General features: G+C 31.9%; 1 protein-coding gene across 2 annotated transcripts; it reads right to left on the bottom strand.

Annotated features, from left to right (window-relative positions):
• Window positions 1-1098: 1098 nt before the first annotated feature.
• LOC140449044 (uncharacterized) lies at window positions 1099-22050 on the bottom strand. 2 transcript variants are annotated; one of them, XM_072542187.1, is made up of 3 exons: window positions 21867-22050; window positions 7387-7594; window positions 1099-5662 (listed from the first exon to the last, which is right to left on the bottom strand). In XM_072542187.1, the coding sequence occupies exons 2-3, from the start codon at window positions 7511-7513 to the stop codon at window positions 3438-3440; spliced, it is 2352 nt and encodes a 783-aa protein (XP_072398288.1). In that variant the 5' UTR covers window positions 7514-7594; window positions 21867-22050; the 3' UTR covers window positions 1099-3437. The 2 variants fall into 2 exon arrangements, with proteins under 2 accessions (XP_072398288.1, XP_072398289.1); XM_072542188.1 differs by lacking the exon at window positions 21867-22050 and adding an exon at window positions 21493-21834.
• Between the last annotated feature and the right edge of the window lie 981 nt (window positions 22051-23031).

Raw genomic sequence — 23031 nt, 5'->3', positions numbered from 1 at the left:
GCGATTCTGTGTTTTGTTTCGATGAAATCTTCTATAGAGGGAAATTTATTAAAATTAGAGATTACTTCTTTTCGTGTTTTGATCCATAAGGTACACTCTTCATCCCACCATGGATTCCTGAGTTTGCCCTGTACTCCACAATTTTTAAACGGGATTGCTTCATCTGCAGCTGTGTTTATGACTGTAAGGAAATCTTTATAGTTTTTGATTTCTGACAGGTTTTGCTTGTTTAACAGTATGTTCTTGTAATAGGTGTTCCAATCAGCTTTTTTAGTATTTCTTGTTTTGTATGGTTTCTGTGGGATCCTTTCTGTTCCGTTAAGATTCACTATATTTAAATTAAGGTAGGTAGGAAAGTGGTTACTGTTACCGCAGTCTTGGATAACGCCCCACTCAGAAGACAAAGACACACTGTTGCTCACAATTGCCAGATCTATTGTACTGATATTTTTATTAGAGTCTTGAAATAATGTTGCTGAGCCATCATTCAACACTGTAAGGTCATTATCAAAGGAAAAATCAAAAATTATTTTACCACCTTTATTGCATACCCCTTTATTCCAAGCAGGATGGTGTGAGTTCAAATCCCCCATAATGATTAGATTATTTAAGGGTATACCTTCTACCATATCATTTAGTAAAGTAGCAGTGATTGCGTTATTAGAGCTAGAATATATATTTATAAGGTATAGGTTACAGATACTAATTATTACATATTGCACTAAAGCTGAATTGAACTTTTTGATTGTCAAAAACCTTATGGATTTCTTAATACATGTTGCCACACCACCAAAACCATCATCCCGGTCTTGTCGGATGATGTTATAAAAATTAAAAGAAAATCTGACATCATGCTTAAGCCGTGTTTCATTGATGAAAATGATATCTGGATCTATTTAGGATATTAGATTAATCAGTTTATCCCTATTAGCATTAATACTTCTGATTTCCATTTTATTATTTTTAGTTTTGGATTGTGAGACATTGTGGTGTATGGGAAGTTAGTATGTGTCAAAAAAATTCTTTATTTTTCTCCAAAAATATTTTTTTTTATGAGGCGCCGTTTTTATGGAAAAAAAATCAAACATCTTAACGTATACTTTTCATTCCTTTAATACATTCTCAAGAACTATCTAATACAGTAAAATTAAACCAGAACAATAATAGAAAGTACCACTAATATAATTTTAAATAAGCGCAGAGCTACAAGAAATGTTCAAAATTACCTCTCTAAAACGTAACACAAGTTGCAACTCGTAGCGCCATTGGTTGTCGTATTCTTGAAAATATTCTTAGTGTTTTCTTATTTACTTATGTAAAAATGTTTCAGTGAAATTGGCTGAAACTTTGCAGAGAGGTAGTCATGCTCATCATAAGCTCTTAGTGCCTAAGACTCAGAAATCGTAAGATATCCCGCCTACCTATGTTTTAAAATTCATGATTTTGAGAAATGAACTAAAAACCGTTATTTTGAAGCTCTATAAATCAGAAACAATTGATTTCTGAGTCTTGTGGCACTAAGAAATTTTTATTGAATATCAAAACCTTTCCATCATATATACTTTAGAGATTCTGAAACATGGTTAGCTGATTGGGAAACTTGTTGAACCCCGACTAGCAACTTCTACTGGAAATCAAATCACCCCCTGAACGCTACTAGCTACTCCAGTCCTCAAAGACGAAAATGTCACTGAACCTTCATATAAACAAGCTGAATTTTGCTAAGAATGTCAATTTTGAGACCTCAAAAAATATGCAAAAGTTTACCACCCCTATCCCCGGCTTCCCCCTAAAAGCCCACTCGTAGGCGAAGAAAACGGAAAAATCGATTTACCAAGAAACTGTCAACCATAGAAAAAAATGTTTAAAATAAAAAATGTAGCTGAGATAATTTTGAACAAAAATATTTATTAGACCTTTTTATGTAAAATGGACCGTTCTCTGAAAAACAAAGCTTGAAACGACAGGCTATTTTCAATGTCAGTTACGCGCGCGAAATCAATTTTAAATAAAATTTCTATAAACTCGGCGGCAAAAATTCGATATCTTTTGATTAGAGTCATATCAATAAAAATTCAAAATGTTTTAAAGGTGAAGAGTGCAGCTTTCGTAAGCAATTTTTGTATTTTGCAGTAAATGAAGACAATTTTAATAAATGTGTTAAATACATAAACGTTGCGCGATATTTGATGATTCTGATGAAATCAATAAAATTTATCACTTTCATTGATCGATCACTATAGAATTTCCACTGTTAGATTCTAATCTTTAAAACCTATAGCATGAAATTTCGGTTTTGAGTTTTGGCAAGTAGGTTTTTCGCAACAACACAACTTCAGCCGAGGCCTTTCCCGTGACGTGCGATCGTTTGTACTTTAAAAGTTTAGTTTGAGAAACTGACTTCATTTGCGGCCAAACGCAAAAATTACATACGAAACCTGAACTCTTCACCTTCAAAATGCATTTTGAATTTTGTCGATAGGACACTCTGATTAACAGATATCGAATTTGTACCATCGAGTTGATACAAATGTTATTTAAAATTAATTTCGCGCGCGTAAAACGTTGCTTCTGATAGGACGGTTCATTCTACATAAAAAGTGCTAATAAACATTTTTGTTCAAAATTATCTCAGTTATATTTTTAATTTGAAACATTTTTTTCTACGAGGTACAGATTCTTGGTAAATCGATTTTTTCAGGGCGTTTTAGGAGGAAGCCAGTACAAAATTCAGCTTGTTTGTATAATTTTTAGAGGTAAAATCTCTGACGATTGGACTATTAAACCAAAAAAATATGGAGTTTAGATAGGTCACGAAATACGTGGAGCTAGTCTTCACTTTGGGAAATGTGTAATTCAATTATCTGTGACACAATAAAGATAAGATAAATATAATAAAAATACAATAGCAAATAATGTATCATAATAAATATATAAAATGGAGAAAATTTCAATTATTTTTACAGTAAGTTTATTATTTCACACTCTAAAGATTTTCTTCAAGTGTTTTCAAACCATCCACTACAGTAAACTGCTTTTTCTCCAGTGTGTTCTCCTATGTTGTTTCAAACTACCTAATTCAGTAAATTGCTTAAACAAATTTCACACTGGTAAGTTCTTCCTCCCGTGTGCGTTTTGGTATGTCCTACCAAATTCTGTGCTTAATTAATTTGCTTAAAACAAATTTCACACCTATAGGCCTTTTCATCAGTATGCAATAGCATGTGTTGTTTCATATCTACTACTTAGGCAAACTGCCCAAAACTAATTTCACAGTTGTACGGTTTTTCTCCGGTGTGTGTTCTCATATGTCCTTTCAAATTACCTGATTTAGTAAACTGTTTAGCACAAATTTCACACTTGTGAGGCTTTTCTCCTGTATGTACTCTCTTATGAATTTTCAATGATTTCCTTGAGTAAAGTGCTTAATGCAAATTTCACACATACGGTTTTTCTCCTATGTGTATTCTTAAATGGCGTTTTAAACTTCCTTCTGCAGTAAATTGCTTAAAACAAAATTCACACTCGTACAGCTTTTCTTGAGTGTGTGTTTTCTTATGCTTGGACAAACTACCTGATTGAGCAAAGTGTTTAAGACAAATTTCACACTCATACGGCTTTTCTCGAGTGTGTGTTCTCTTATGCTTGAACAAAGTACCTGATTGAGCAAAGTGCTTAAGACAAATTTCACACTTATACGGTTTTTCTCCAGTGTGCGTTCTCCTATGATCTTTTAAACCACCCAATCCACTAATTAGCTTAAAACAAATTTCACACTTGTACGGTTTTTCTCCAGTGTGCATTCTCCTATGATTTTTTAAACCAGCTAATCCGGTAAATGGTTTAAAACAAGTTTCACACTTGTACAGCTTTTCTAGAGTGTGTGTACTCTTATGATTTTTCAAAGTACCTGAATGAGTAAATTTCTTAAAGCAAATTTCACACTTGTGAGGTTTTTCCCCAGTGTGTGTCAACAAATGTGCTTTCAAGATAGCTTGTTGAGAAAAGTGCTTATTGCAAATTTCACATTTATACGGTTTTTCTCCAGTGTGTACTCTTAAATGGAGTCTTAAACTTCCTGCTGTAGTAAATTGCTTAAAACAAATTTCACACTTGTACGATTTTTCTCCAGTGTGTGTTCTCCTATGTATTTTCAAATAACGTAAGTCAGCAAATTGCTTAAAACAAATTTCACACTTGTGAGGTTTTTCTCCAGTGTGTGTCAACAAATGTGTTTTCATGACACTGCGCTGAGAAAAATGCTTATAACAAATTTCACATTTATATGGTTTTTCTCCAGTGTGTGTCAACAAATGTGTTTTCATAACACTGCGCTGAGAAAAATGCTTATAACAAATTTCACATTTATACGGTTTTTCTCCAGTGTGTATTCTTAAATGGAGTCTTAAATTTGATGCTGTAATAAATTGCTTCGAACAAATTTCACATGTGGATAGATTTTCTCGAGTGTGTATTCTTTTATGATTTTTCAAGGTACCTGCTCGAGCAAAGTGTTTAAAGCAAATTTCACACTTGTGAGGACTTTCTCCAGTGTGCTTCACCAAATGTGTTTTCAAGAGAGTGCGCTGAGAAAAGTGCTTATGGCAAATTTCACATTTATACGGTTTTTCTCCAGTGTGTATTTTTAAATGACATCTTAAAGTGTCTGCTTGAGTAAACTGCTTAAAACAAATTTTACACTTGTGACGTTTTTCTCCAGTGTGTGTGACTAAATGTGTTTTCAAGCGAGCGCGTGTAGATAAGTGCTTAAAGCAAATTTCACACTTGTGAGAACTTTCTCCAGTGTGTGTCAACAAATGTGCTTTCAAGTTAGAGCGGTGACGAAAGTGCTTATTGCTTTCACATTTATACGGTTTTTCTCCAGTGTGTATTTTTAAATGGCGTCTTAAATTGCATTCTTGATTAAATTGCTTAAAACAAATTTCACACTTGTGAGGTTTTTCTCCAGTGTGTGTGACTAAATGGTTTTTCAAGCGAGCGCTTGTAGGTAAGTGCTTAAAGCAAATTTCACACTTGTGAGGACTTTCTCCAGTGTGTGTAAACAAATGTGATTTCAGGTTAAAGCGATGAGTAAAGTGCTTATGGCAAATTTCACATTTATACGGTTTTTCTCCAGTGTGTATTCTTAAATGCTTTCCTAAATTCACTGCTAGAGCAAATTGCTTAAAACAAATTTCACACTTGTACGGTTTTTCTAGAGTGTGTGTTCTCTTATGATTTTTTAAAGTAAATGCATGAGCAAAGTGCTTAAAGCAAATTTCACACTTGTGAGGTTTTTCTCCAGTGTGTGTCAACAAATGTGTTTTCAAGATAACTTGTTGAGAAAAGTGCTTATTGCAAATTTCACATTTATACGGTTTTTCTCCAGTGTGTATTCTTAAATGGAGTTTTAAAACTCCTGCTCTAGTAAATTGCTTAAAACAAATTTCACACTTGTGAGGTTTTTCTCCCGTGTGCGTTCTCCTGTGTTTTTTCAAATAACCTAAGTCAGCAAATTGCTTAAAACAAATTTCACACTTGTGAGGTTTTTCTTCAGTGTGTTTCAACAAATTTATTTTTAAGGCACTGCGGTGAGAAGAGTGCTTTTTCTCAAAAAGATGTATTTTCGTAATGTCCATTCTATCCTTGTTCTGAGGCAAACCTAAAAAAAACCAAGCTATAGTTCATTTGTATAAAAAAATTTATGTATAAATTAAATAAGTAAACAATAACAGCTGATAATTGCTCTGTAATGAAACTAGTAGTTCATATGTAAAAAATACATAAACATCATTGTAGCTTTCCCTGATGATGCCTAGTATACTAGTATAAAAAGTATACTTTGTCAGTTAGCTGTTTAGCCAATTATTTCTCTCCTTCGAACATATATATATATATATATATATATATATATATATATATATATATATATATATATATATATATATATATATATATATATATATATATATATATATATATATATATATATATATATACTAAGGTACACTCGAAGAGTGGTGGGTTTTTCGGTCAAAGTGGAGAAATAAAAGACAAAGAAGGTGGCTACTTCATCTATTTATTGAAGACGTTTCGCTTTCTGCTCAGAAAGCATCATCAGTTCATCTAAAAAGAACAATATGAAACCAAACATCCATAGAGAAGTTACAATAAAAGTGTGTTACCTTACAAAGACATGTAGCAGTCAATGATGTTAAAAATATGAAAAAGCTTACGAAACTGGACATTTAGAGTTAAAGTTGTATAAAACAATTAATTGAAACTAGGTATAGTTTGCAATTTAACAAAATTAGCACAGCAAAAGAACCAGAAGTGACTGGCCGACCTCTGAACAGATCTTTAATTCTCACAACGACAGATGGGCTATTGAAACTTTTGAACTGTATAAAACTGTGGGGCCAGAAGGTCTATTTCCCAGGCTGCTTTAAGAGGGCTGGAAATAATTATGGCTCCCACGATCCAAATATTTAGAGCTAGCGATCCTCTGGAGTACATTCCCAAAGCTTGGAGAAGAGTGAGTGTGGCATTTTTCATAAACCAGGAAAACAAATTACACCTCATTAAAAGTATTCAGGCCAATAAGTCTGACTTCATTCATGTTGAAAATCATGAAAAACCTGCACCAACTACAATGGGCTATTAAACAGGGAAATCACCAGCTTGTACAGGAAGCCACCCTTCACAATCTGTTATCAGAACTTAAAAGGAGTTTATGGAGATATGACTATTGTGTCAATATATAAAGCACTGATGGGGAGGAAAATCAACAACACCATATGCAAGTGGATTATTCAAATGCTTCAGAGCCGAATAATATAAACAGATACATATGAATGTGCCATAAACCTGAGGGCAACTAAAGGATGCCCTCAGGGGAGTGTATTGTCACCAACATTTTGGAATATAGCAGCTAAGGAATCTGAGTCTAGGGTTTCGCAGACGATATTGTAATAGTGACTAGGGGATAATGTCCTAGTACTGTTGCAAATCAAATGTGATATGGCCTTCATTGCATAGAAGACTCCATTTAAAACTAAACAAATAGCCTTTACTAATAAGAGAAAGCTTACAGGACTGAATGAGCTGAAATTATTTGGGGAGGAACTAGAAAGAAGTATTTAGGAACTAGAACATCAAGTATTTAGGAGTAATCCGGGATTCCAAACTCAACTGTAGCTCTCACATTAACAACACAACCAATGGGACTACGCGACTGTTCTGTAACTATAGATAAAATGTATTTAAAAAGTGGATGCTGAAACCAACGATAATCTGTTGGTTATAGACATAGGTGATACAACCGAAAGTTACACATTACTTTAATTGCAGGATGTATTAATTAATTACGCATATTCCAGAACTTACTTGTCTCCTCTGAATCTGTATGCAGTTCATCTTTCAATTCTCCAAGATCTATTTCTGAAGATAGTAGAATCACCAATCTTTTTTCACATTCTATAAACTCATCCTTAACTTCGGTTTTAGCTTCCATAACTATTATTTTTTATCGAAATATTTAGGTAAAAAATGCCTTCTTCCATTCATTTGTTTGACCTTAGCAACCAGGGCTAACCTGCAACAATAGTTAAAAGGAAAAAATAAAAATTACTAGTTTAAAAGTTCTTTCACATAAGTTCAACAAGTTCTATTATTATAGTACAGTACTAACGCACCAAACCGCACTAAGCACATGCAATCCAAGCAAGTAGATAAAATCTTATAAAGTACACTAACTAACTACACATGTGTCCTTGTTGATGCTAAAACTTTTGCATTTCGAGTAATATCTTTGAGTTTGTAATTCACTTCTAAGCAACTGGGACTTCCTTTGGTAAGTAGTACATTCCAATAAAATATGCTGTAAGGTGTCTACAGTGCCATATGAACAGTGATTTGTATTGATCACTTTCAATCTAAATAAATGAACTGGAACACTGCAATGTATGTCCACTCCTCTTACGGCAAGTATGGAAGCTTAACATGTGTACAATATGTAATTCCTTTTATCTGTCCTATTTGTTGGAACCGATTTTTCCAACTAATCCATAGGTTTTCTTTATGTTTAGTTTGGAGATCTTTAAAGGAAGCCTTTGGTTCTTCAGTAACAGGTAGCTTTCTTCTTGAAAGTTTAGCAAGATGATTAGCTCTATTATTCCTCACCATCCCGGTGTGACTTGCAATCCATGCAAATTTAATTTCTTTATGTTGTGCATAAAGTTGACAGAGTTTCTGTTTTAATTGGAGAGTTTGTGTATCTGCTGCAGCCTTATAACTTGGCCTGGCAATTTTCTCCAGAGCACTTTTAAATCACTACAAATAAGACTTTTTTTAAATCATTCTGTTGAATTAAGCCTAATGCCTTTTTTTATCACAAATAATTCTGCTGAACAATTGAATTAGCAAATGGTAATCTTGCTGTTAATTTGGGGCTTTCATTAAGGTATATATCAATGCCAACATTACATATAATACAAGATATACTGACTTCCGTAATATAGTGGCGTTCCCCCAGTGCGACAGAGAAAACCGATGCAAAGCAGTCCCTGCACCTCTGTCTAATGGTAATAAATTTATCGACCATGTAAACTTCTCATTGGTTATTTAGGTCACATGATCGATAAACTGAAAGGAGAAACCTGAGAATTAAGTGGAAAGCAGTGATAAGGAAATAAGGAGTTATTTCTAATAGGAGGAGGTGGAAAGTATTTTCTTCTCCAGAAACTAAAGTAATTCAGAAAAGACTTTATGAAAGTACTCAATTAAGGAATATATTGGGTTGTTATATGCCTTTAATATAAATTTAGATGCTAGTCAAATCCTTCTAAGACCTAACAGTGTTTCTCTGCACTGCGACAAAATAATATGAACTGGAGAAGACCTCGTAATCCTCCTACCACTCTGAGAGCTCTATATTGAACTTCATCTAGTTTTTTAAGTAAGGAACATGCACAACCTCCAAGAAAAATTGATCCATAATCAAGGTGTGATCTAATATAGGCTTTATATAAGATAAGTAAAGTAGCAGGAAGTGCTCCCCAACATGTTCGACATAGACATTGAATAATATTGACTCCACTGGAAGCTCTCAACGTCATCTTTTCGATTTAGCTTTTCTAAGAAAAAGAACTATCTAAAATAACTCCCAGATGTGAAACTTCCTGTTTCCAATCTAGTGGTGTGTTATTTACTAAGATTTGACTAAAGCAGTAAAAATTGGGAATATATAATTGTTGCGAAAATTTCAAATGAGTTCCATTTAAAAGAATAATATTAAAATTATACTCTTTAAGAAACACAGTTAGATCCTGTTTATTGTTAAAAAAACTGTGAATCTTCCAATGTAAAACTCCTCCTCCTCAGACTCCTCAAAAACCAGCAAAATCCATTTTTCATTATCAGAGGTTAAAACAGTGTTTTTAGAAAGCAAGCTACCCTGAGAATATAAATCATCATTTAATAAGTAGTGAAAGAGCATGCGATATAATAATAATTAATTTAATTAAACATCGAAAACAAAAAATGGTAAAATAACAACTAGTGTTTTGCAATCTGGCAACTAGTGTTTTGAAGATTTTGACACTATTGCCAAATTTATCCGCTAATCTACCAAATGGCGATTAAATTTTTTTTTCTAATAACTAACTGCAACCACGATCGAAAGAAACAAATATTCATTCGTTCGTGTTTTACGTAAATTAAAAAAAAATAAAAAATACCAGATTCCATAAAATATTATTAAAGAATATAGACGCATATACACTACTCAACAATTGAAGTGGATAATTTTAAAATTCCTAAAATTAACATCTAAAACTATTTTTAAAATAATTGTCTGTACTATACTCTATATGCTATCTTTATTGCCAATATTTTTTGCATGTGTTTTTTTTCTCCGTATTCTTATCGGCCCTTATCTCGTACAAAGAGAGACATATTGTTCCAAACATGAATATATCATTCGTATAAAAGTGCTTGTATTGGCTTTACCAGTTGTCAATAAGTCAAGAAATCTATTTATCACAAAAACATTATGCCGCAAAGACGTTTAGAACTAGTGCAGCTCGGGCAACTATTTCATTGGATCCAACAAGGCATAACTCAACACGAGGTTGCTATGAGGCTAAATGTGTTGCAAAGTGTAATAAGTCGTGCATGGAATCGGTATGTAGCAACTGGATCTGCAACATACAGGCATGGAGAAGAAAGAGAACGATCTACAACTCGTCGGCAAGACCGTTTTGTAGTTCTGACGGCAAGAAGAACCCCAACATTCACGGCTTCCAGAATTAACAGTATCTTCAGGCATGCTACTGAAAGAGCGATTTCCAGTCAAACTGTCAGAAGATCGTTACATGCATCCAATTTAAGGGTTAGACGACGCGCTACCCAACCACGGCTAACTAGGGAGCAGCATGCATGCAGATATCGCTGGGCGATGGAACACTATCAGTGGAATTTCGAAAATTGGAGGAATTGTCTCTTTACTGACGAGTTCAGATTTCGTTTGTATACGAATTATGGCCGAATATTGGTGTGGAGGAAAAGAGGACAGCGTTACAATGAAAATGTGAGAGTCCCAACCACTATTTTTGGAGATGGATCCGTTTGCGTGTGGGGAGGCATATGTTTTGACGTTCGCACGAACCTAGTAGTCTTAAATAATGAGACAATGACTGCTACACGACATCGAGACAGAGTCATAGTACCAACAGTTGTTCAATTTTTTGGTGCAATAGGCGAACAATTTGTTCTGATTGATGATAATGCTCCCCCTCACCGTGCGAGAATTGTCAACGAGTGTATAGAAGCTCATGGCATTACAAGAATGGAGAGGCCACCGTGTTCACCTGATATGAATTGCATTGAACATGTTTGGGCGAAATGTCTAGGCAACAAACCAGGCTCCTTAACCTCCTCCTTAACCCCTCAACCGCCCCAAACCTTAGATCAGTGGGCCAATATATTACGCGCGATTTGGGAACGTATACCGCAGCAGTTCATCAATAATTTAATAAGAGGTCTTCCAAATAGAGTTAGAGCACTAAGGCGACACAAAGGTGGACCTACACACTATTAATTTTTCTTTTCGGGATATTAGAAATTGAGAAGGATTAGAAATTTTAGGTTGTTAATTTTACAATTTTTGTTTGTTTTCTATTTTTTTTTCTTAAAAAATTTCTTTCTTTCGGTTCATCTCCATGAAAATACGAAGTAAAAATAAATCTTTATTTATATCACTCCATTTTTCTATTTGACCTTATAAACAAAAAATAAAATACAAATTTTCATAATATCCACTTCAATTGTTGAGAAGTGTAGAAGAACAGTTCAAATGGACGATTTGGTTACTGTTATTATACTTCAAAAAAATCCTTAAGAGGGCGACTGTGTAAACTCAAACCAAAGAATATAGACGCTTATAGAAGAATTGTTCACTGTTATTTTTGAAAGTCGGCAAAAGGTTAGTCAGGTTTGACGCACGTGGTACCACTAAGAAGCGGTCATGTCAGCTCTATTATTGCTTCTAAAATATGAAAGAGTGCGGCAATAAATGCAACTTTAGATATTTTTATATCTAGATGCCGCGTGGTCGTAGAATAGGATTAAATTATTGCGTTTTATAAAATTTTTTAGAGAAAATAATATTATTTTAACTTTTAATTAATTAATCTTTTTAGAAAAAATATTATGATTCAAATTTTTAATTGAAATTATGTACAAATCTACAAATAATATAATTAAAACTCTCTTTTTATAAACTATAAATAAAATTAATTAAAAGTCAATCACCGGGAGAGAAAGCTCAAAAAATTGTAAGGTGTTTTGATAAAAACAATTCCTGATCTTGTTAGTACGCTAGGATTGCTTTTTAACACATACACCAAAGAATTATTTTTTACAATTTGAGAATTCGAAATTTTGAAGTATAATTTCGGATTTTTAAATTAAAAAATAAGTAAGTCTCAAATAACTCCTCACTAGAGCTCAACAAAGGAAGATAAGAAAAAGGCAAAAATGGCTGCTGGGACATAGACCATAGCAAATCCTTAGAAATTCAAATCAGCAACACCCGACGATAAAAAGAGACTTCGGGAGAATACCATCAACCCCCTCGTAACAGAGTTGCTAAGAACTCAAGGTGCTCTAACGAGCAGACTAGGTCATAAAGCACCCTGACAAAAGTGGTATTTTGAAATATCATCTTTTTTGGATCTTTAAAATATTGAAAAAGTGTGAATCCATCGTTTTATACTGTTTTAATCCACTTGACGTATTTCGAAAAAATATTAATTAATCAAATAGTAAATTTTTATATACATAGGATGCCTAACTTTTGGACTCTGAGTATATTCCTTACCATCCTGGTGGGAGATAACTTCTACCTTCTCGCTTGGTTCCCGCTGAGTAATATTAACTTGCCTATTATTACAAATTAATTAAACATTATTAACATTGTTATAAGCAAATTAATATTAGCTAAGAGCAGCAATATTTACACATAAAAGGTTTTTAAACTATCTACTATTCTTACCTTTAAAACGTTTATAATTTCTCATATATTTTTATTTTACTTTTTTTGTTTTTTAATATCTCTTTAACATTTATTTTAACAAATGTCGATATACATATCGTCTGTTGACAAGAAAAAGTCACTAAGTGCTGCCACAAACTATTTGAGAAAATTGGACTTAAAAACACTTTTTATTTGACTAAAATTTCATTTTTGTTTTGATTGTTATGAAACTTGAAAGTTTTGACGTAAATATGCCTAATTATAATACCAAGGTAATAATTTACCTCTGTTGTTGATATTTATGAAGTTTTTGGAGTTTTAGTACTTAATGATTTTTTTCTGCAAGTAAATTGGCTAAAACCTTAAATAAAACAATTAATGAACTGGATTGCGATTTTATTATAGTGAAATTTTATAACAAAAATTGAATAAAAAACTGAATAAATAAACAAATTCTTCTTTTGTAATAAAAAATGAATAAAAAATTGAATAAATGAAGTCATTCATCTTCAGAGTCACTATGATTAGGTTCCGGTAAACGATCTGAGCCTGTTGTTTCAACTGAAGGTAAGTTTGTATACCAGGCAGCTACTTCTTCTGGTATGTGTCCTGATGTGACCAATTTTAAAAGATCAGATTTTTTTTTACTTGAAATCGGTAAAAGTTGCTGATATGCAGATTTCAGTTGAACTGGTAACTGTTTAGGTCGACCTCGTCCAGAGATATTTACTTTTTTATAGTCACTTGAATGGTCATATCTGTAAAAGAATGCTTCGGGATTTTTCTTCTCAAACTTCAAGCATTTGATGTTCAACCATGAAACTGTTTCCCCATTCTCATCTTTATTTCTGTTTTTAATAAGTTTTGAGGATAACTCTTGCAGGTTGAAAAAGTCTGTATATTTAAGGATATGCACCTCATATTTACCTTTCTTTTTATTTTTTGGGTTGAAGGAACGAGCAGATTTAAATATTCTCGCCCAATCGTTCATAGTAAAGGCATTCTCATATTTTTTTGCAGACTCTATTGCTGAATGCATTGAGCCGCATTCCATATGAGAATGCCCTGACTCCAAAAATTTGATTTCAATTATCTTTAGGTTTGGAATAATTTGTACAGCATATAACATCATCGCAGCAACATTTTGGTTTCTATTTTGCCCTCCGCATGTATCACAAAAGAGAGAAACATGATTAACTACGGAAGGGAGTGATTTTCATTACTCCCCCGTTTCCCATTCAGCTCATTCCAGGTGAAGCAATGTGCTTTCTCCCCATAACCAACACAAATAGTGAGGTTGTATACACAAATTTTTCTGGAATAATAAAACACAGAAACACCAGAGGAAGGTAATTGCAGGACACTTTGCAGGTCAAAGGAACACATAGTAAAGGTAGGGTCGTTTTTACAGCGTATCTTATCGTTGTCTTTTGCTTCGTTACACTGATTCTTTCTCATTAAATGAAAAGTATATTGAGCTTCCAGTTCACGTTTTTCAGTAGGCGAAGCTTGTTTATATTTGGAGCATGTTGAACAAAGATCCTTTTTTGGTTTGAAGAGAGAGTAATTATAACTGTTGCAAAATATTCTACGATAAGTTTTTTCACTGACTGGATTATCCAAGTTATTTTTTTTACAAAAATCATTCTTGTATAGGTTATACATCTTATAGATTGACAACCTGCTATCTAAGTAGAGTTTTTTGGTTAATTTACGGACATAGTGTGACTCCATTGCTGGAAATTGTTCAATGTGTTTTTTTACCATAGCAATTTGATTCTCGGTACTTTTGTTTGCAGGAGCTTTTTTGCCTCTTTTGTCTATTCCCACAAAACATCCAACAGCACTTTGATTTGTAATAGCGGTGTTAACAGGGCCATTTGAAATACAAAGTGTTTTCTCAAAAAATTTTGCACACACCCTGTATCTACCTCGATCATTTTCCAAAAAGTAAAATTTTGAGATACTTCGAGCGTTGCTGTTTTCTGCTACTTTTCTGCGTTTAGGTTCCAGTCGTGTTACGTATTTTAAAATAAAGTCTTTTTGCCTAAGAAAATTACCCAGTCCCCAATAAGTTTTACAAATAGTTTCTCTCTCTTGTTGCGTAAAATTGGAAGTGCATTTAAACCTACAAGTACTGCAATCAACTTGCTTAGGAAACTTTGCAGGGCATTCTTTTTTTTTTGGTTTTTATACGGGAGACACTTAGCTCGCTTTTCTTTCGTAATATTAACTTTCCAGTTTTTTGGTTCGTTGGTTCTATACCTTGTCAACTTTTTGCCTTTCGTTTCTGGGATTTCATAATCTGAGAAATCAGTAATATCAGACCAGTTCTCCTCTTGAAATATTGGATCTTTATCAGAATCTCCAGAAGAGTCAGCTTCACTATCTGTTTCACAATCATAGTCCACAAGGCGGTTGCGTTTCACCTGAAACGAATTAAACATGAGATGGTTTCTCCATTAGTTTAAGCAAATATTTTACTGAACTAAAGCAAAAAAAATATTTTACTGAACTTCGTTATTTTTTTATCTTAACGATTTTTATATAACATACATAAATAAATAAAGCGTAAGTACTTTTCGTAGTCACAACTAAATTAAATGATCAACATTCAAATATGCCTTCAGAAAAATATTTTGTTACAAAGACATACATATTGCGTGGCATACACCTATAAAAGAAGAAAGAAAACACAGATTCTACTATTTTAGCAACCTTTCTGAGCATACGTACAACAGTTATATTGCATCAAAATATTTATTTAAGCCGGTTCTGGACTTGAATCAAAAGGAAAACAATAATTATTATTATATCACTCACCTTATATGGCTGTTTTGTTTCAAGAAAATCACCTGTTGCATTCAGTACTGGCCGATCAACGGACTGTTGTACACTTTCGTTATTCTGGAAATAATATTATTTAAAATACAATAATTCACCAGTCAACATAACCTCAAAAACTTACTACGATTTGCATGTTTTCTTCAGAGTCTTTTCTACGGTAAACTATTTCTAACATTCTCCGGCTCCTTGACGACATTTTAAATATTACTTCCAGTAATATTTCACAAACAATAACAAAAATCCCTAAAAAACTGTGTTTCTATCGATTTTATGTTAACTCATTAATTGTTATGCGATGCCGCAAATGACTTTACTAAAATGCTGTCAGCTTAACCTCACTAAGTGTTCAACTGACTTTTGCCTGCCGTAAATAGAAAAGAAAAAATCACTTAATGAATTTTAGATGTATATAACTCTGTTATTGGTAGATTATTGTAGTTAGTGAGCTTTTCCAGCAAAACATACAAGAAAATAAAAGTAGTTAGTGAGAAAAGCTGTGTTTAGCTAATTTGTGTACTTAATGACTTTTTCTTGTCAACAGACGATATAGAGATATATAAATATTTTATTTCATTTGGTGAGTTAATATTTTTTTTTCTAGTTCAACTTTGTAAGATATTTTGTATTTTTTAGCAGCTCTTGAAAATGATTGGAAACACAATTGAAAGCTTGAGATAAAAAATAGTTACATAAGAGCCCCTTTTATTGACTCCAACCAATCCAAAACATATTTATATATTTTTTCCAAACGAGTCACAAGCACTTCTTTTTTCTTACTCTTATATATGTATATATATATATATATATATATATATATATATATATATATATATATATATATATATATATATACAGATTCGGCAAATTTTCAACTACCGTATACGTTATTCAGTATGTGGAACAAAGATAACACTTAATTGTTTGAATAGAAGTGAGAGGCAGTCACCATCTCGATGGAGTAGGTATGACTTTTAAACAGTGTTGCTATTATTTCTGTTACATCTTTCCTTCTAAAATTTTAGTCCGATACAATGAGTCTAAAATAATATTTAAATCCACTACAGTTCATTGTAGAATAAAAATTAATATTGTCGCAAAAAAATTCAAATAAAGTAGCCACGTAATTGTTATTTTCTAATCGATTTTATCAATTACTTTATTAGTTAACAAAGAACAGTGATTTAAGTAATTTATGTGTGGCAACAAAGCATTGTTCCCCTGAAGAGTTTAAAATTTTAAGCAACGCCTTCTTTTACAGTGCGAAGCGGCATAAAAATACACCGATGACCAATGACCGACAGTAATTATCGGACATTGATGGGGTGCAGTTCTTTGCATAAAATTATTTCGTCGCCAACTTTCCGTTGGTAAATCTTTAAGAAAAACTCAAACACTTATAGGTATTCGAGTTTTAAATGTAATTTTTGTAGATTTTTAGCTGTGGTAGCTAGGAAATAAAACAATAATTAACTTAACAAACATTAACTAAATATAAATATTATTTTTATAAGAAAAAAACCAATCAAAAAAATTATTCTAAATAATTAAAATTAAAGGCATTTTTAAAAAATCTCTAACCAATTAAATGTTCAAACAAACCACCATTTTAAGCTAAACAAAATCCGAATCTTTCAATTAAAGCAAGTCTCATTGCATTTAGCTGATTTGGTTGTACTCGACTACAAAGTTGAACAATTTTTTCTTACAATTCGGCTAAATTGGTGGCTCGTTCGAATTCATGCCGATATAATTTTGATTTTAGCATTCCTACGAAATAAAATACCAAAGGTGCTAAATCTGGTGATCTAGGGGGCCATTTTATTGCTCCTCGTGTAGAAATTATTCGTCCAGGATATGTTTGTTCCAAATAATTTGTAACTTCGATTGCATTATGTGCTGGGCAACCATCCTGTGAAACCAAACATCATCGAAGTTGACCGCAAGGTTTCAAACTGCTGGAATAATCTGATTGCGTAATAAATCTAGATACTTTCGTCCATTCAGATTTCCCGTAATAAAAAATGGACTAATTATATTATCGTTATAAATGCCAGTCCACACATTTAATTTCTTTGGGAATTGTGTTTTCACAGCAATACTCAAATGTTTCTTTTCCCTAGACCAATAGCGGACGACAGATGGATTATGACGTTTATGGATTGTGAATGAAGATTCATCGGAAAACATTTTTTAAAAAGTTATTGTTTTTAAAAAGCAGCAATAAATAACTGTATTATTTCTACAATAGAATGGTTCCCATAATACCATTTCACCATTTGAATCTTTTCTTTTTGAAAATACAGTAGAACCTCGATAGGTCAAACCTCAATAACTTAAAAACCTCTATAACTTCAAAAAATTATATGTTCCCTTCCCATCGGAGCCCAAAACCTCTACAACTTAAAATACACAATCTCGATAACTTAAATAAATAATATCCATATTGGCCCTCAGTAACTTAAAGAAATGTTTTCACACTCTCTATAACATAAAATTGTTTACCAATGACAGCTGAACAGCTTACTGTATCATAAGTTTTGATCACTGTTCTAGAAACATTGATTTAGGTACTGTGTGATACCTTGCTTAAAATGAGTTCAAAAAGAAAATTAACAACGCTAACATATGCTGATAAATTAAAAGCTATAGAAGCAGTGAAAAATGGATTCAAAAGAAAATAAGTTGCGGCTCTGTTTGGAATACACGAGAGTACATTATCAATCATCATAAAAAAAGAAACCGAACTATTGAAAAAACAAGAATCAGGAGACAAAAATTGCCGAATTCCCTAATTTGGAACAGTGTTTGTTTACGTGGTTAAAACAGTATCGAAACAAAAACATCAGTATCAGTGGACCCATACTGAAAGAAAACGCTGTAGAGTTCGCTAATTCACTAAAAATCGATAATTTTAAATCCAGCAATGGCTGGTTAGAGAATTTCAATAAACGAATGATTTAACCTTAAAAAAATGTGCGGCGAAAGTACGAGCGTAAGCAAATCAGTCTGCCAAGAATGGAAATCTGACTTGCATAATTTAGTGAATAATTATGATCCCAATGATGTTGTTAATGCTGATGAAACTGGTCTGTTTTTTAAATGTCTTCCCGAAAAAACATTAACATTCAAAAATAAAAAATGTCATGGAGAAAAACACAGCAAGGAACGACTTAAGATTCTGCTTTGTGCAAATTCTACGGGCACAGAAATACTCAAACCTTTAATTATATAGGTAAGTAAAAAAAAACTCGGTGTTTTGCAGGTTTAAAATCACTACCCATTAATTATGAAGCCAATAAAAAAACATGGATGACAGCAGAACTTTTTAAAAAATGGCTGATTAATATAGATTAGCAAAGGGCAACTTGAAATAGAAAAATTGTTCTGTTCATCGACAACTAAACAGCACACGGGGACATACCACCATTAAAGGCAATCAAAGTACAATTTCTTCCACCAAACACAACATCACAACTTCAACCTTTGGATCAGGGTATCATTAAAAATTTTAAAACATTATACAGAAAAGAAGTTGTTAGAAGAATGATAGCTGATATGGAGCAAAATACGATTTCTTCTATCAATGTTCTTCAAGTAATGAGGATGATGGACAAAACATGGCAAAACGTAACACTCCTCACAGTGAAAAACTGCTTTAGAACCTGTGGTTTTTCTTCAGAACCTCAAGAAATCATTTTGAAGAGGAAGATAATAATGATCCTGAATAATGGAATAACAACATGTACTGTATTTAAAGTTATAAAGACGATGAATTTAATGACGACCCACAAACTTCATCTAAGAGCATATCAATCAACGAAGCAAGAGGGCTATAACGACTGTACGATCATTTATAGAGCAGTGTAGAAACATAAAAGATAACGTATTTTCTTCTCTATGTTATTGAAAATCAAATCGATTTAGAATCTATGAATTGTTTAAAACAAAAGAAAATCACAGACTTTTTTAGTAGACTATACCTTTAATTATTGCTTTAACTTTTTGTAACGAATATAATAAATGAATGTAGTTTATGTAGTAATGTAGTGTATAATAAATGCCTATATTTTAATGAACTTCTGACCTATATTAATATAGGAAACCATCACAACATAGACCCTTGATAACTTAAAACCTCTATAACTTAAAATATTTGGTTTTTCCCTTGGAATTTAATTTATCGAGGTTCTACTGTATACGCTTGGCATGTTAATTATTTGTTTTCAACCTTTTACCACGACAGCTAAAAATCAAAGAAATAGACCTTACCTTATTGACCTTAAACCTGCTGTACAGATAAGGACCGCCTATTCTTTTGAGGGGAAGTCGTAGAGAGGGCAAATGGTTTATACTATTTGTCTGTCTACTGAAGTGCGTTATTTATTTAGCTCACGCTGTTGTCGCATCTCAATTTCTCAATTCAGTATTCTTTGTTAATTAATGAAGTAATGATATAATCGTTTAAAAAATAATACTTACATGATTACTTCATGTAAGGTTCGTTGGGGCAATATTAATTTTCATTCTGCAATGAACTGTAGTGGATTTAAACATTATGTTACACTCATGTATCCGACTAATGTTTTAGAAGGAGTTATGTTACAGAAATTTCGCAACACTGTTTAAAAATTAGACTCGCTACTCCAAGTGCGTGGATTGTGTCTCACTCGTATTCAAACAATTAAGTGTTATCTTTGTTCCACATACTGATTAACGTATACGGTAGTTGAAAATTTGCCGAATCGGTATATATATATATATATATATATATATATATATATATATATATATATATATATAATGAAAAGAATATTATTTAGTTGAATATACTATGTAGTAATTAAACACTAAGTTAACATTTGGTTTCATTTTTGAAACCAATAAGTTATTCATTCATTCATATATGAATACAAAAATCAGTTATGAAGATGATATTTTAGTAAATGTCATACATTTCTAGATAAAATTTATTTTAATTGTAATTAATGTCAACAGTTTATTTTCAATTAAGTATAAATCAGTTTAAGACTATATTGTAATAATTTCACCAATATTCATTCATTGTGAAAATTATGTTTTAGATACTACTAGTTGTTATTTTAAAACAAGATTAAAAATAATACCCATACAGCGTAAAAACTTCCACATATACTATTCATTAAAAGGTACTGTTAAACATTTCAAAAATAAATCAGGAATGCTTTTTGTTGTTATTAAAAAATTATGGATGAAATGGAAGTTTGGATTCGGCGAAATGGAAAATTTCATAATTTAGTAAAAAGTTTCATTGAATACTTTTTCGAACAGGACAATTATTGTTCAATGAAATAATTTGGAAAATTGTCTAAAAAGTTTGATGAAAAGTCCTGAAAAAATTAAATTTTCGGTTGAAAAATTTTGAAATTTTTTAAAAATGTTTCGTTAATTTTTGGGCAGAAAAACAGTATAATAAAAAGTTATGTGACGGTTTTTCGTTGTGTTGGAACAAACCTATTTTTAATTCAAAGTTATACAATTAAAAAAATAAATACTTTGAATATTGTAAATATCATACATTTTTTAGTTTTAAAATTAAAAATTTAACAATTTAATATATTAAAAATAAAGATTTTATTGTGAAAAAACAAAAAAAAAGACAGTTTGCAAATCAATGGCATCGAAATTTGTTTAGGCGTAGATGCAAAGTTACCCGTTCGTACTCCTTTCCCACTTCCCCCTAACTACATATTTCATTATGAAATTTTCATGAATTCTGTGATGATAGTTTTAAGCCGACGGCCACGGCACCACGCTTTGAGTTTATGCAGCCAGCAGCCACCCTCTTTTGAAGTATAAACCCATGATACAGTATAAACCGTAACCAAATCGCCCATTTGAACTGCTCTTCTATAAGCGTCTATATTCTTTGGTATAACCTTTGCCGACGGTAAAAAATGACATTAAAATATTCTTCTATATGCGTCTATATTCTTTGATATTAGGGTTTCTTTAATCTAAGATATTACCTAATATTTTTATATAAAAAAGCATATTTGAGGCATAAAACATACATAATGAGGACATGGCAATACCACAAACGCAAATTTGTGATTTACTGAAGTACGAAGTACCTGAAGTTTCATTTGTAGCAGCTAACTTAACCGGAACGTTCTCTATACTTTATATTATACATCGACGAATTCAATGTATTTTATATTCAACTTTTCTCCTGCTGACGTTTTCAATCCTGGAGGATAAATTATTCACTTCTATTAACATAATCTGATCGTGTTGAAATCTATTTTTATTTTTCAATTCAAAAAGTTCTCTTTCAATTTGACTAACATTTTGGTTATGTCTAGGAGCAAACACGTGTGTAGAGTTTAAAATCTTTTGAGAATCCAAGAAAGCAAAGCAAAAATCCCCCTTTTCTGGGATATCGGCAGTATTTACATCCATGCCCTACTAATCTACTGCTACTATGTAATTTAATGAAAAAACTTACAGTAAAGTCCGTAGAATTTTCTTACTATTAACACGTGTTAACTCAACAAGTCATTCATTAACCTTTAATTTCTTCTTCTTATTCTTTTTTTGGGCTATGTGATGTCCTGGACAATTTACCCAGTTTACTTCGAGGGTAGACACTTTTTGTCTTGGCGATTTGAGTTGATTTGGTTAGTGGTTACGGCACAGTATATTGCTTAATTAAACAATATACTGTGGTTACGGCACAGTATATTGCTTAAAAAGAATTCTTTTTAAGCAATATACTGTGGTTACGGTTTGTTTAGACTTCAAAACACTCCTCCTGAGGGTGGCTGCATAAACTCAAAGCGTGGCGCCGTGGCGAAAATTTCATAATGAATTATGTAGTTAGGGGAAAGTGGGAAAGGAGTACAAACGGGTAACTTTGCATCTACGCCTAAACAAATTTCGATGCCATTGATTTGCAAACTGTCTTTTTTTTTTGTTTTTTTCACAATAAAATCTTTATTTTTAATATGTTAAATTTTTAATTTTAAAACTTAAAAATGTATGATATTTACAATATTCAAAGTATTTATTTTTTTAATTGTATAACTTTGAATTAAAAATAGGTTTGTACAAACACAAAGAAAAACCGTCACATAACTTTTTATTATACTGTTTTTCTGCCCAGAAATTAACGAAACATTTTTAAAAAAATTCAATTAAAAAAAAGTATTCAATGAAACTTTTTACTAAATTATGAAATTTTCCATTTCGCCGAAACTTCCATTTCATCCATAATTTTTTAATAACAACAAAAAGCATTCCTGATTTATTTTTGAAATATTTAACAGTACCTTTTAATGAATAGTATATGTGAAAGTTTTTACGCTGTATGGGTAGGTACTATTTAATCTTGTTTTAAAATAACAACTAGTAGTATCTAAAACATAATTTTCACAATGAATAAATATTGGTGAAATTATTACAATATAGTCTTAAACTGATTTATACTTAAGATTTGTACATATTTCAATTAAAAATTTGATTCATAATAATTTTTCTAAAAAGATTAATTTATTAAAAGTTAAAATAATATTATTTTCTCTAAAAAATTTTATAAAACACAAAAATTTAATCCTATTCTACGACCACGCGGCATCTACATATAAAAATATCTAAAGTTGCATTTATTGCCA

The sequence above is a fragment of the Diabrotica undecimpunctata genome, chromosome 1, assembly GCF_040954645.1.
Source record: "Diabrotica undecimpunctata isolate CICGRU chromosome 1, icDiaUnde3, whole genome shotgun sequence".
Classification (NCBI taxonomy): domain Eukaryota; kingdom Metazoa; phylum Arthropoda; class Insecta; order Coleoptera; family Chrysomelidae; genus Diabrotica; species Diabrotica undecimpunctata.
This window is presented reverse-complemented; position numbering and strand designations above follow the sequence as displayed.